General features: G+C 47.7%; 1 protein-coding gene across 1 annotated transcript in view; it reads left to right on the top strand.

The window, feature by feature from the left end:
- The window catches only part of PAXIP1 (PAX interacting protein 1), a 584,896-nt gene that overhangs the window by 380,339 nt on the left and 188,512 nt on the right, over positions 1 to 16,045 (top strand). The window contains exon 14 of the mRNA XM_069647937.1: positions 15,593 to 15,660. Coding sequence (XP_069504038.1) covers positions 15,593 to 15,660 — 68 coding nt within the window. The remainder of the gene's footprint in view (positions 1 to 15,592; positions 15,661 to 16,045) is intronic.

The following is a 16,045-nucleotide window of genomic DNA, read 5'->3' as shown; positions in this document are numbered from 1 at the left end:
TACAGGCCCTCTCGGTTTTGGACCCCTTTGTTACAGTACACAAAGATGAAGTAGTTCTGCACACACATGTCATGATGCCTACCTCCAAGGAGCCCGGTCCGACCCAGCAACCCCAGAGGCAGGCATCATTTCCCCCAGGGGAGTGCCAGCGGGCCCAAGCTGGGGCCCTTTGGATGCAGTCCTGGCGCCTTAGGCGCCAGGCTCATGTTGGACCCCTGTCCTGGCGCCTTAGGCGCCAGGCTCATAAAGCTAGACATGTGTTCAAGTGTTTTAATGTGCACTTACCTGATGCAGACCATGCTGCCACATCCAGGCCCTCTTGAGGCCTGAATGGAACTACTTTACCTGTGGGATTACTTTCCACCCGGGTGTGGTCGGGGAACGATACATACCTGATCGGAGGAAGGATACACACTTGGAACTTCTCCCAAAGCTATTTAAACCACACCCGATCAGCAACTCACGCTTCGCGTTGTTCTGCTCCTCGCAGCTGGACGCTCACCGTGTCAGCTCCTGCATCTGGACCTCAGCCACGCCTGTCAGTATCCTGGGTCACCTGCAAAGGGAGACAAAAGACCTTACCTGCTAAATCAGCACCACAGAGACATCACACCGACGATCCTGAAAGGAAGACATCATTTTAAAAAGCATTTCGCTACGATCGCTGCAGCGCTGCATTTCACTCACCTTTCCTGGACGCCACCATCTTCAGCAGCGATCATCCGGATCCACAGCCACTTCCCAGAACCTAGAGAGAAAGACAAGAACAAGGTGAGAGAAGGAAGGGAATAGGAAAAGCTCAGTTTCCTTCTAAGTCTTAACTGTTGGGTCATTCCCATTTCATTTCGGGTCTTGCCGCTTCCAGGCATCCGGACCCCGGCCCCTATGGGGAAAAAAGACAAAGACATTGAATGAGCGAATGCAAAGACATTACCCGAGCGCTCATCCAGAACTTACCTGTCATTTACTGGAACTGCACGTTTCACTTCGGGTCGGCGCCATATCTCCGGCATTCCGAACCCCGGCCCCTAAGGGGAAAAAGACAATGAACATTATTAAGCTTGGACTTTTGAACTTGCAACAGAACTTTTACAGAGCCTTACCTGAATAGTCAAGCTTACCTGAACTCCCATAATCCTCAATCCAGTGAAGTAACTGGGTTTCAACGCGCCCCTGCATCAGAAGCAGGATGGAGAGCTCATCCTTCCTGACCCTAAGGTGAGACTTCACGGGGATTCATGGAAGGGTATCGTGGAGGGTTGGAAGAGTGGGAGGCTTGAGCATAACTCAGTCAGTAGGTAATACTCCCTTTTCACGCACAGGGGAATATTCCTGCGAGCCGGAGAAGCCAGAGTAGAGGGGCCCTTCCTGTCCATCTTCAGAGTCCTGCGCTTCACCATTGAAGAAGCATCAGCACTCGAAGCCAGACCTGCGCCTCCGTGGGAATCAGGTGAGCGTTACAACACATCCCAGATTTGCGCCGAAATTTATTTCAAAGTTCCATGTGAACCAGTCAATCGAACTACCCACGTTCTTCCAGAGACCTACTAACATGGCCGAAAGAAGCCTTCACACACTAGATGTGCGCAGGGCAGTCCTGTTCTACATGGATAGAACTAAACCACTGAGGAAAACTAAACAATTCTTTGTTTCAGTGACAGCTGGTAGAGAAGGGGACCCTGTCTCTAAATCAGCAATGTCAATGTGGATTGTCAATTGCATCACACTATGTTACACACTTGCAAAGAGAGAACTGCCCTTCAAGCCTAGAGCACATTCTACTCGAGGCACTGGGGCATCCATAGCATTCATTGCAAATGTTCCCCTAGAGTCCATTTGCAAAGCGGCAACCTGGAGTTCTGTACACACCTTTACAAAACACTATTGCCTAGACACTCATTCTAGGTCTGATTCTCAGGTGGGACAAGCATCCAAAGGGCCTTGGGCTCCCTCATGGCAGAAAAAATACAATCGGAGGGACCTCGGCGCGTGAGGGATTTTGGGTACTACACACTTCACGATAGGGATAGTGTTTCAGACACGCCTATGCCGACGTCCTCTTTCGGTCCCCGAAAGACAAGATGCAATACTCCGTGGTTACCACTGGATGTCGGACCATATGCACAGCATGTGAATCTAAGCAGATACAATCATCGGAAATGCTTTTAGGGTAAGTAATGCATGTCCTATCATATCATCGATGGAGGCAACAACAAGGGGGCCCCAGGACGAGGTCCCGGACCCCAGTGCTCCTACACCCCATATACCGCCTAGAGACCTTTCACTAGAAATCATCTCGACACTGCACACGCTGGTGTCTGAGATACAGAGGAAGATGCCGGCAGGAGGATGCCGGGCGCACCTCTGCAAGCTCCTGCCGCGGCACCAGCTCCGGCCACCCTGTTGTCACCGGGGGAACCGCTGGCCAAGAAGAGGAGGGACCCCACCCCCCAAGTGAGACGAGTCGGACACAGCGAAATCAGTCACGGATGACGACGGCGGGATGCGGACCTCCAGTCGCCTCTGCCCAGAACCTCCAACAGATGAGGTAGGATCGTTCCACGCAATGTTTGCTCGGGCATCAGAGCTTTTCCAGCACACGCCGGAGGAGAAGAAGGAAGACTTCTTATATCAGCGTCGTGAGACGAAGAGGAAGACTATCCTTTCATCCCTCCTGGACGATGTTTGGCACAAAGGGCTGGCTCTCCTGAAGTACCTATCTACAGCCCCAGCAAAGAGAGACTGGCTGTAGAAGTATTACAGGGTGCCAGACTCTGCACCCAAATGCTTACGGTCTCAGCCGTTGCCGGACTTGGTGGTCTCGGCGGCTGCCAGGAAGTAATTGAGCTCGGCTTCCTCCTCTTCCTCCACCCCTCTGGACAACAAGGGGAAGTAGTTGGATTTGATGGGTAGGAAGGTTATCTACTCTGCAGCAACGACTGTCAAGGCTGCCAAGGCGCTCGAGATTGTGGTCAGATATGACTGGGAGCTGTGGTTTAAGCTCGCTCTGCTGCTGGACTTCCTCTCCAATAACAAGTGGGTTGAGGCTTTGGAGATCCTTCAAGAAGGCGAGATGGTGTTGGACCACGCCATCACAGTGGCCCTGGACATCGCGGACACAGGTTTCCGCCAGATGGGAAATGGAGTTTGTTTTCGCCGTCGTGGCTGGCTCAAGGCCACCCACTTTAGACCGGAGGTCCAGACAAGGGTTTTGGACATGCCCTTTGACGGGGACAATCTGTTCGGGAAGGCTGTGGATGAATGCCACCAGGCTATCAAGGCGGACACAGAGACGGCACGTTCCTTAGGCACTCTCCAGCAACGACGACTGTCCTTTCGTTTCTCAGGAGGAAAATCTATCCGCTCATCAAAGGGTTTCTTGAAGGGGCTCGTCCTCTTAGCGCCAGCCCTCCCGATCCTCGACCCAGGAAGCCAACAGGGGTCACTTCTAGGCCTTCAGGGGTGGCGGTCGCCAGGGACCGAAGGCGCCGTCGTCTAGTACCGCAAATCGGCCCGTCGACCTCCAAGCAAGATTGAAATGGCCCGGATGTTGTGCCCCTGCTTGTGCACCCCGGTGGGAGGCCGGCTGGCAAACTTCGTCAGCGTGTGGGAGGCTATCTCCACCGACAGATGGGTGCTGGAAGCTCTCGCCCACGGACATACCTTGGAATTCCAGCTAAGGAAAACCATGTTCCTCAGCTGCTGCTGGATTTTCTGCCCATGTTACAGAAGGGGGCGATAGAGCTGGTTCCACAGCGACTGCGGGGCTCCGGAGTGTACTCACGGTACTTCCTCGTAAGAAAGAAGACCAGGGGCTGGAGGCCCATTCTTGACCTTTGACGACTCGACAAATACATAAAGTCCCAGAAGTTCCAGATGGTCACACTGCAGCATGTGCTCGCCCTCAGCTGGAGGAGGGGGACTTTGTCGTTGTCGGATCTGCAGTATGTGTACTTCCACATCCTCATACACAAAGGACACCGCAAGTTTCTGCGCTTCGTTGTTCAGGGGAAGCATTATCAGTTAAAGGCCCTACCATTCGGGCTGAAGTCGGCACCCAGAGTCTTCAAGTGCTTGGCGCCGGCCCATCTGCAACTGCAAGGGATCCACGTTTACCCCTACCTGGACGACTGGGTCATCCGGGCCAAGTCAAAGGACACCGCCATCGAACACACGGACCGTCTGTCTTCTGACTGATTTGGGGTTCTCGGTGAACTATGAAAATTCCTGCTTAACTCCAAGGATGGTCTCTGTTCCTGGGATCCAAACGCAACACAGTGTTGTGCCTGGCGTCGCTGTCGGAGGAGAGGATATCGCCATCTTGGCCAAGGTGCAATGGCTGTTGGTTCTGAAGATCGCCACAGTGAGGAACATCAAGTCGCTGCTCGGCATGATGTCGTCGTGCATTTACCTGATTCGACTATGTAAGTTAAGGATGCGCCCTCTACAGAGTTCCTGGACGCCCGTTGGGCCCAGGTGTCCGAAAGCTTCCAGGGCAGGATCACGCTCGACGAGGAGTTCCGATGAGTGATCAGATGGTGGGCCGTACTCTCCAATATCGCCGGGGGCACGGATTTCCAGAGCCCCCCCGTACCATGAAACGGTCACGACGGATGCGTCTCTGGAAGGATAGGGGGCCCACACCGGCCGCCTTCATGCCAGAGGCCTGTGGCTGCCGGAAGAGAAGACCCTACACATAAACGTACTGGAACTACAGGCAGTGTTTTGGAGCTACAAGTCGTTTCTGCCGTCTCTCAAGGGCAAGGTGGTGAGGGTCTTCATGGACAATACCACCACAATGCTTTACATCTGGAAGCAGGGGGGCACCAGATCCCTGTTGCTCTCCAGGGGATTTTCCTCATTCCATTCCACCTGGCAGGAGTAAAGAACACTGTCTCAGACTCCCTCAGCAGGGAGCTACGCTCTTGCCACAAATGGGAGCTTCGGCAGGTTCAAGTGTACAACCTGTTCGACAGATGGGGAAATCCACAGATTGATCTGTTTGCGACGAGCACCAAGTGCCGTAGGTTCGCCAGCAGGTTTCCCCAGCCGGGAGCATGGGGGATGCATTCTCATTCCCCTGGAACGGCCTGTTTCTGTAGGCGTTTCCTCAGTCCTCAGTTAACTCAGCCGGTGTAGGATGATTTTCGCACATCAGCGTGGCAGAGGCAGATCTGGTAACTGGACCTTCTCAGCATGTCAGCGTCCCCTGCAGTAAAGCTGCCAGTGGTTGCAGATCTTCTCGCTAGGGAAGGAGGTGCAATTCTGCGCCACGACCCATGATCTCTGAACCTGAAGGCCTGATTCAGGGGTTACAATCTTCCAGCGGACTGCAAGGACAATGCCAGGACGTCCTCTACTTTGAAATGCTTTGGACTCAAATAGAAGAGGCTTGCAATTTGATGCCGTTCCCAGAAGGTAGACCCTCTGCGTGTCACGGCCCCTCAGGTACTTCCATATTTGCTGTCATTGGCTACTTCGGGGCTGGCTCACACCTCCATTAAGGTTCATCTGGCGGCTATCTCCTGCTACCAGATCCCCAGGACGACCCTCCTTGTGGTCGGACTGGTTGGTCAAGGAATTCATCAAGGGACTATTCTGCCGGTGAAGACTCTGGCGTGGGAACTCAATGTGGTACTTACTAGGCTCATGTGTGCTCAGTTCAAGCTTATGCACACGAGGAGTGGGTGAGATCCAGGCCCTATACTTGCTGAATGTGGCTAGAGTGCTGAATTTTTATGTGTCCCGCACAACGAGTTTCTGGAAAACTTCTCTGCTTTTTGTGAACTTTGGTCCTGTGAACCATGGGAAGCCCCTATCCAAGTCTTTTTAGTTCCTTCTTGAATTTTGCTCAAAACTGATAAGCCTCTCAGATGGCTGGGCAGAGCATTCCAAAGCATGGGGGCCGCAAAGGCAAATGCACCCAGTTGCGCCTTCTTGGTTTTGGATCTAGGCTGGTGGAGGAGATTGTGGTTATTAGAGCGCAGGTTTCTATGGCAAGGTTTTCTACCTATGTACCTTTGTAAGTATGGGGACATGGTTCCCATGAGGCATTTGAAGGTGATGGCCAACAGTCTGAAGGAGATACGGGCCTCCACGGAGAGCCAATGCAGAGCTTGACATGCTTCGGACACATGGGACCAATAAGACAGGGCAGCTACAACTCTTAACTGGTCCGTTCTGGACTACCTGGAGTCGGCTAATGGTGGATTTGCTGGAACCTGCTAGCAAACTGCAACAATAATCTAGTTTGGCTCCTATGATGGCTCGAGCAATTGACTCAGCATTCTGTTTGGAAATGAACGGTCTCAGGTTGTAAAAACAAAGTGAAAATATCGAGGCTGAGTACCCCCAAAGGAAATACACCGAACACGGGTTACAAAGGAACATACAAAGATCTTTTATGTTATACTGAACAGTTTCAAAGGACAAAAGTAACGGATAGCTATCGGCCCTCAGTACAACACAGCGAACTCCATTGGAATAGTCCCACTTTATATACGTTTGCGAGCATGATGTCCAACCCTACTGCGGGTTAATATTCCTCTAATACATTACTGATCTAGGGTTAATGCCGGGTTCGCACATCTATACGCTTAGGGTTTGCCTTTAATACATTTGCCAACAAGTCTACACAGTATCAGTGTATTTTAGGATTTCTCATAGTCTTCTTCAAACATTAATACAATGTAGTTAAACAAGTGTTCTCAGTTCAGTATTTGGATACATTGTTCTTAACATATGCTCGCAGATTAGTTTCATTGGCGCGAGTAATCCTTTACACACAGGTCAGCGAAGGACAAGGTCTCAGTTCACGACCCCAACAAGTAGCCTGCAGGCAAGTTACCTATTAATTACACACAAAGGTCAAGACGGCCATGTTGTATTTCGGAATGACATTGTCCACCATTTTAACTCACAGGGTGACTTTACAGAGAGAACCTAAAATGGCGGATTGACCTAAAATGGCGGATTGACCTAAAATGGCGGTTTACATCGATTCTAAGGTCAGGACCCTGCAGCACGGATTTCTTCGCAAGTGGCTTACAAACAGCTTGGCTTAGGCCAATATACATATATTCATTGCAGTAGGAGGCACAATATAATTTCCCGTTTGACAAACCCTCCTTTTGGCCTATGCCAAGTGCTAAACTACTTCTGATCTCCTTGCAAACAACTCCATGCATCATCGTCCATGCACCCTGAATCGCTGTCAGAAATATCTATTGCCATCAGATCATTCGCTAACGTTTCTTTTAACACGTATTCCTTGGAGGTTTTATCTGGGGCATACACTTTGTCCTATTGTACCTATCGCGTGTGCGCAACATCCCCCTAGCATCGAACATATACTAGGTAAACACTGGATACAACAACAAAGGAACAGAATTCATAAAATGATCAGTAAGTCCGAAAGTACCTTCCAACCCCAAGATCGCAAGAAGTCTCAGAACCAAGTGCTAAGATCCCAGTTTCCCGCGGGAACATGCACTTCTGAACTAAGGACGTGCAGATTCTGTATTGCTTTGAAGATAGTTGGGGAGGAATCTGGCATGAAAACATAGCAAGCGGACCCCACTAATTTACACACTCCACCACGTTCATCCAAAATGACATCTAATGCCATCCGGTTCTGGAGCGCTACTAGTCTTATCGCTTTCTGTTCTAATGTCATATTATAGAGTATGTCCGTGGTCCGGTTGATGGTTATCTCCAATACTCTCGCTAGTCTTCTGATATCTTCGGAATTTGCTATCTGCCCCCAAAATGGCACAAATGATTTTGCTACATCTCCCAAGACCTGTGCTGGAGTGTCACCATTCTCGTCCCGCCGTGGACGGGCCTTTGAAACCTCTATTGTACTAGCTATGAACACCCCAGGTAAGAGGATCCCTAAATAACAGGTTCCCTGCCTGTCCCTGGGTAACCATGGCAATGCTACATTACTGCAATCAAAGTAGACAGGTTCGCCTACATACAAAAGTCTGTCTTCCCCAGTCAAATTTGCAACGTTGGCACAACCTTTAAAATCTCACATTGACTGAGTACCATTCCTCTGTATGCAGAAAGAAACTGAATTATTCAAATTAGTACCATCAAAGTTCCCCGAGATGCTATTGTTCCAACGGCCAAAGAACAGTGCTCTAAGAGAAGCATAACAAGCAGTTGTCAAAGGTAAAGGATGAATATACCAACCTAGCCCCTTATCCCTGTGTTTTGGTAAATGAGAACAGACCCAACAGTTGGACCTATTGAAAATGGCATGCGTAGCATTCATAAGTAACAGAGTATTGTTATGGTACCTTTGTCTATGCTGGGAGTCCCTAGGGGACAGAGTATGCAAATGTACAAAGGTAGGAACAGAGGATACATTTACTGTCGTAACAAGGACTCTAAAGGATGAGTTTCCTCAATGTACCATAAGCCTAAGACAGTGACTATTATAAAACCAAATATTATTATAAAAACACAGCAATACGTTTTCGGGGCCCAAGTGCTTTGTCCATTATCCTAGCTGGTCACACAATCATTTTCAAGTCCCATACGAGCGGTAGCGTTGGCAGGCATTGTAGTCTTCAAACGACAAACCCCAGTGTTATTAGCTGGCGACCTCCCGGCCGCGCAACTTCTTAGTCCTTCCACAACCCTAGCCAACAGAACCCCTTTCTCAAATTTGGGCAAAAACAAGCCCTCGATGATCCTTTCCTTCTCCGAATGCACAGCAAAACCATGCCGTAAGTCTATTTTCTTGGACGCAGATTGTCCCTTCCTTTTCCCGGTACTGATTGATCCGGAAACAATGTGTCGTCACTTCCCATTGGGAGCAACGTATCAGGAGCAAGTGAAGATGCCGAATTTGAAACAACATTTTCCGAAAGCAAAACTTTTGGAGAGTGTGGAGACAGAATGGCAGGTTCCCCAAGCCTCACGGGCTCAAAGATTCTCTGATACACTCTCAGCGCTACTTACTGCTTTGGGATCGTTGGTTGCAGCGTTAGCGAGGGGTTCTGTTTCTTCTGTATCGTGTGGCACTGGGTGAGGAAGTCTCTTGACATGCGTCTCGTGGATCCAATTTTTTCTGCCTGAGACACGCACTGCCGTTTGTGTGACCAACAGGACCTGGAATGGGCCCCGCCAACGAGGTGCAAGGCAGGCAGAACGCTCAAATGCCTTGATGAGTACCCAGTCCCCAGGCCGTATGCTGTGGCCCAGGCCCTTCTATCGCACAGGTAAAGCCTCTCGCACCTGGTGATAAATGAAATACAGGTTTTTAGTCAACTGGCTGCAATAATCTGAAAGGTACATTTTCAACATTTTTCAAGGATCTACATTTAGGAAGATTCCAGATATTGGCTGGTCCCCCCATTACCACCTCAAACGGAGAGAGCCCAGTCTTAGTTTGAGGGGTTGTACGCATGGCTAATAACACGATAGGTAAGGCGTCCGGCCATTTTAATTTAGTGCCGGCACACGCCATAGCGAGCTTGTTCTTGATGATACCATTGTGTCTTTCTACTAGTCCGGCGCTCTGAGCGTGTCTGGCCGAATGGAACCATTTGTCGATCTGTAATGCCGCACATATCTGCAGAATTGCAGCAGCGACAAAATGTGGACCATTGTCTGACCAGATGACTCTTGGTAGCCCGAACCGAGGAAAATACTCCTTTTAACATGGTTTCGCAGTAGTCATGGCTGTAGCATCTTTGACGGGGTAGGCTTCGACCCATTTACTAAACGCACAGGTGACAACTAATATGTACTTCATATTGTTGCAACGTTCCATTTCAATAAAATCGAAGTGAATGATTTCGAAGGGGACAGAAGGCGGATTGACGTAAAATGGCGGTTTACATCGATTCTAAGGTCAGGACCCTGCAACAAGGATTTCTTCGCAAGTGGCTTACAAGCAGCTTGGCGTAGGCCAATATACATATATTCATTGCAATAGGAGGCACGATATAATTTCCCGTTTGACAAGGTGAGCCAGCAATTTGATATAATAGGAGGCAGATGCAACTGTGCTGGCTACGTAGGGCTTCATATTAAGCGACTGATCCAGAACCACTCTAAAGATGTTAACTTTAGGGAGGGTGGGGATTTGAACATCCCCCAGCTGAAAATGCTTAGAGTCTGGGTCCATTTTATCTAGGATGCCCTCGGAGCCCACTACCATGAGTTCGGTCTTTCCCCGCTTGAGTGCGAGGTTATTTTGCGTCATCCAGTGTTCAGTGATGGAAAAGATACGATTTAGTTTGCTTTCGTCCGGGTCATGCTGACCAGTGAGAGGGAGGAAGAGAGTAAGCCCTCTTCAGCGAAAAAGCGAGCCATAAAGATGTTATAAATACAAGGTGATGGGCTGGCTCCTTGCGGAACTCCAAAAGTAGCTGAATAGCAGATGCCTTCGCCTCATTAGCACACACCCTGCCTAATTCTATTAGACAGAAAAGAAAGCAGCCATTTGGCAGCTGCCTGGGCACAATTGGCTACAGACATCAACCTGTCAGCCAGAATGGAACGATCGACCAGGTCGAATGCCGCGGATTGATCTAAGGAGATAAGAAGCGAAATCTGCTGGTTGTCCAATCTCTTAAGAAGTTGAGATTTAAGGTCCAATTATGAGGTCTCGGTACCAAAACCTTGTCTGAAATCTGATCAAAAAGGGTTAAGGATAGGGTGCAAATTGAGCTGTTGGGCAATTTCAGAGTATGCAACCCGGTCCAGTATTTTTAACAGAAAAGGGGCATTAGTTATTGGCCTGTAGTTGGTAGGGACATTCTGATCCAGGTTAGGCTTTTTTTAAAAGAAGTGTTACCCATGCTTGTTTCATCTCATCTGGAACAACGCCATTGAGGAAAGACGAGTTAACAAATTTGCACATGGCGTGCACCAGTGAGGGAGGGCAAGCTTTAATAATAGTAGAAGCACAAAGACCCCCAGTACAGTTATTGGCTTAAAGTTTAGTGATAATAGAGGATAATTCATCTTCGGAAATGGGGGTAAAGTCGAAAATGGGAATATCTGAATTCCTAATGAATTTATTGCCATCACTAAGAGTACCACAGGTGTCAAGGACACTCTTTTTAGTTGCTATGCTTTCCCGGATTCCATCTAGTTTCTTTGACATGGCATTCTGGATATCAGAGCACCAATTATCTTTGTTGATCGTGGAGGCTATGGGTTCTGGTGTAGTCTCTTGTTCTTTTAGAATTTTAAATAATTCCCTAGAATTAGAGGATGCATGAGAGATTCTGGCATCAAGGTGCGACTTCTTAGCTCCTATTATAGCTGTTTCGTATGTATTGGAAGCTTTTTTATAGTCGGATAGTGCTGACTGAGATTGGTTTATTTTCCAAACATAGAATAACTTGAGGGAGGCAGATTTGAGGGTTTGGAGTTCATGGGAGAACCATGGGTTAGTTCTTTTAGTCTCTGCAGGTTTTTTCTTATTTTTGAAAGGTGCAAGAGGATTAACCACCAGATTCAGAGTGGATTTAATTTTCTTGGCTATGCTTCTATTCTTTCCTGGGTCAAGGATTTGGTGTTGCGATATGAAATAGCTTCGGAGTGGTGCGACTTTGCTTTAGTGACGTAGGGTACTGTGATCGAGAAGTGAACAAAAGCGTGGTCTGACCAGGGGCAGGATGCTACCATCACATCATGATATGGTGTATTAATGGCAGATACCCAGTCTAAGTTGTGACCTAGGTCATGGGTGGGAACTTGAACCGTCTGATTAAAGCCCAAATCTGTAAAGGATTGGGCTAGTTCAGATGCAATATGGTCATCAGTATTTCCCAGCCAATGATTAGTCACCCAGCACTATGAAGCCAGCATTAGGCTTCAGCAATGGGAGGAGGTAGCTAGAGAGTGCCAGAAAAAAGTTACCTGAAAAAAAGGAAGGCGGGCGATAAATCATTATGAAGTTAACTGTAGTTTTAGAATTCCTGCACATTTTTATGTGAAGAAATTCCATTCCGTCCAGAAGGTGTACCTTGATCTTCCAAGCTGATAGTTTTTTAGGATGTAGGCTACACCTCCACCCCTCCCAGTCCTGTCTGAGCATGCAGTTCCCGGCTGGAATGGCTAAATGTGATGAAGGGCCGGCCGCGGCAGAGCCCCACGTTTCCGTGATGGCGCAGATATCGAGTTTTTTTTCTTTGATTTAGGCAGATACTTCATGTTCATGATTAACCAAAGATCTAGTGTTAAGCAACATGCCAGTCAGAGATCCTACTGGGTGGGAGGTGGTGCGACATACAACATTATTGCTATTCATGGGAGTACCTGACTGGAGCAATGGAATTTCAGGCTCTAAAGGAAATTCTGTGAAAGATACAACAGATGGGCTCCAGTAAAGGGAGCAGTCAAGACTAAGAGGCAGGGGGGCTTGCAAACATGGTGGGGAGACAATGACATAAGCATTGGAAAGCGGGGGAAGCAGACTTACGGAGGTAGTAGCAGGTGGCGCGGCCTCAGATTTGCGGAAGATATTTCTGGCTGCCTCTATAGCGGCCAGGACTTCCAGGATTCCCATAATGCTCTGATTCTGGACCAGGCCCCGAACGCTGACACGTCCGGCCACGGACCGGCACAGACCGGCTTGACTCCTTTGCACCGGGTTTAATGGGAAATAGAAGCAATAACTACAGGGCTGCTAGGAAATGTAGTATTATTCCCAGAACAGTGCGTGCAGGAAACGAATCCTGTTTTAAGTCGCACTGTGCCTAAATCAGACGGTGAAAAGCAGTTTGCACACAATCACGTTACCGAAGAGGGCAAAATAACAATATTAAAACAAATAGCAGCAAAGTTATTAAAGTTGTTAAAAGTTGTTAAAATGAAATTAAGCAGTGATATATATATATATATTTTTTTTTTAATTTACTTGTTTATAATCGCGTTAGCAATTTTTACAAGACTCTTGACTGTTCCTTGGGAGCTAAGAGATTTGCAGAAAAGACAGGAACAGAAGAAGAAACGGAAGAAGAAGAAGAGATGACGGAAGACGACGAAGGAAGAGGAGAGCGAAGCAGATGGAGAAGCAGGAAGCAGCGAGGAGGGAAGGTCTAGCGACATAACCGCTGAAGTTAAAATAAAATGCTCCATTCCAGGAGTCGAGAAAGAAGAGAGTACGTTAGTTGCATTTTAAAGTTCGAGATTCGAAGGTCCTAGGAGAGGCGGGGGAAGTTCACTAGGGTTAGATTGAGTTCACCAGGCCCTCCCTTTATCAGTTTAGAGTCTGTTTCCAAATACTATCATCCGGCCAGGTCTTCTGCTTGATATGTGGACCGAGCTACAGTTTGTGCGTTTATTTTTTGGAAGGCGGCTTCCAGAATCTTTGCTGTTGCTAATGACCAGGACATCTTTTCCCCTGACATCAGCCTGTTCCACCATGTGGCTTCTTCTTCTCCTTGAAGACCCACAAGGTCAGCGCACAGGCTGTTTAGGTAAGTAGCCCGTACTTCTCTTAGCTCTGAACACTGCATCAGAAGATGTATTACTGTTTCCGGTTTATTTGATCCGCCACATAATCTACAATTTTGGTGGCCGTTTTTAGTCTAATTGCCTGAATTTCGCGTGTAGGGAGGAGATTTAGGCGTGCTCTCATCTAGGTTATCCTTAGTTGTTTATCCGGGAACTTTGTGCAATACGGCAGCGGCTCGTTCAGACTATTGAAGGGTCGATGGCAGATGTTTTGTAAGTTTGTTGCATTGTGCTTTTTCAAGGGTGTTAATCCAGTCTTGGGCTTCCAATTTGGAGTTTACTCTTAATGGGTTCATTTGCAGATCTTCTTCTGTGCACGCCACCTCCACCAGTTACTCTCTTGCTTGTCCACCCACCTGTTTAAGGTGGTCAGCTTGCGGTTTGATATTTCACTTCCGATTATCTTATAGGCCAGCGGGGACTCAGGTAGTGAGGTGTTTCTGAAGAGTTGCATGGCACCAAGTGTTACAGATTGTTCTAGGGAAAGCAGGCCTAGCTCTCGCCTGATGAGGTCCACTGAGACTGAGTTTGATAGACATAATAGGGATTTCCAAAGATACCCTTCCAGTTTTTGCCATATGGTGTTTGGCATGTTCAAAGTTGCTTCCATCCCATAGGTGAGGGTCGGGACTACTTTCCCTTTACAGAATAGTATGACTGGTATAGCTGAGAATTTCCCGTATTTTCTGTCCAGGGACTTCATTTGGGCTGCTAGGTTTTTTGCTTTTTTCCAAAGTGTTGCTTGCATTGTCTCTTCCTTACCCGATGCATCTATGAAAACTTCTAGGTATTTATAGGAGGGCACCACCTCAATGTTTACCTTGTCCAGAAACCATTTGTTGTTTGTCTTTTTTTCATAGAGCTTTTTCCAAATATCAAAACCTTTGGTTTTTTTCTTGTTTATTTGTAGATTATTTTGGTCCATATACGCCGCCAAGTTGTTTAGTTGGCGCTGGAGGCCTATCTGTGTCTGATCGAACAGAATGAGGTCGTCTGCGTATAGTAGCCGTGAGATGCTCACGTTTCCCAACTTAGGCGGAAAGGATCTTACGGAAAGTTCGGCTTCCTTAAGCAGTGATATTGATGGCGCTCCTAAATAAACAGACCTAAATAAACAGACCTGTAACTGTTGTTCTCAAGCATGGGTTTGGCATGGATTCACATGGAAACCCTCCCGCCTGCTCCTCTGCGGCTCTTCTCTTGGTCCTACTGCCACTTTACGTGCTACCAAATCTGAAGATGTCTGCCAGAGGGAGGGGCTTGTGTAGAGGGCAGCCATTGGCTAGGGGCAGTATGATCCAGAGCTCAGTGATTGGTTTATAGGAGAAAGACAGTTTAGAAACAAAACTCAAAACTGTTTTTTTTTTACCGAGGATTCCCAGCCTAAAGGAGAATATTCATGAGCATGTGAATCCTTGCTAGACCCATGCTGGAGAACAACCGTTACAGGTAAGTAACGTGTTCCTTCCTGCGCTTCGTCGTACAAGGGAAGCACTTACCAGTTCAAGTCTCTCCCCTTTGGGCTGATGTCGGCACCTAGAGTCTTTACGAAGTGCCTGGCTCCGGTGGCGGCCCATCTGCGCCTACAGGGGATCCATGTGTACCCATACTTCGACGACTGGCACATCCGGGCCAGGGCAAGGGACGTGGCTGTCGAGCACACAGAGGACTGTCCAGCTGCTGACCGATCTGGGGTTCTCTGTGAACTATGCAAAATCATTCTAGACTCAATTGCACAACGCTCTATTCCTGGGGGCCATGCTCAACACTGTGGCCTCTCCAGGCATTGTTGCGGTGGTTCCAGTGAGTGGTGTAATACAAGATGTGGGGGCTGTCCTGTGTGCCATGCTGAGGTTCCCCCTCAACCCCCCTCCACCCACCAAAGCTAGTCAGCAAAGCACAGGCTGCGCCACACTCCAGGCCAGCCTACACCACCAGGCATATATATAAATGTGTTTTTCTGTAACATTTGAATCCATTTTCAAATGATTTATTTTGCCACTTTTTCAATAGTTTAGTGTACATGGGCTATATGAAGAGCAATTATAATACTGTTGTCTGATTTTTTAGGTTTCTACAACAAATTGTTGTTACTTTCTGTTTGCAGGGAATAAGACTGCCTCTCAAACCAAAACAAAATGAGCCTAGTTTCCAGCCTTCTGCCAAAAAAGCAAGGTACTTTTATAAAGCTATTTTAAGCATGTTCCGGAGTATGTAATGTATTTTCTTGTTTGCTTGAATGAATATGGTGCATATGTCATGATTTATTTTGGTATGTATAACATCCGCAGTTTGTCTTGTGTTGTAACATTTTAATATGCATAGGTCTCCATCAATATCACAGAAGCACTAGATTGGGTGCATTGTTTTATTTTTACCCTCACAGCCCTAGATTATTTTTTTTTGTGTAGTCAAAGGGTTCTGTGTAATGCAGTGTACATTTTTCTAGCCAAATGAAGGTTGTCGGTTCTCGTTATATAGTGTTTTAAGCAAAGATTTCTCTAGCACTATTTTAAATAATGAGCAATCATATAGGAGTGCATAACCAGTTTCGCTACCC

This window comes from Ambystoma mexicanum, chromosome 2q (assembly GCF_040938575.1).
Source record: "Ambystoma mexicanum isolate Mex_15411 chromosome 2q, UKY_AmexF1_1, whole genome shotgun sequence".
NCBI lineage: Eukaryota > Metazoa > Chordata > Amphibia > Caudata > Ambystomatidae > Ambystoma > Ambystoma mexicanum.
The sequence above is the reverse complement of the archived record's forward strand: the minus strand, read 5'-3'. Positions and strand labels throughout refer to the sequence as shown.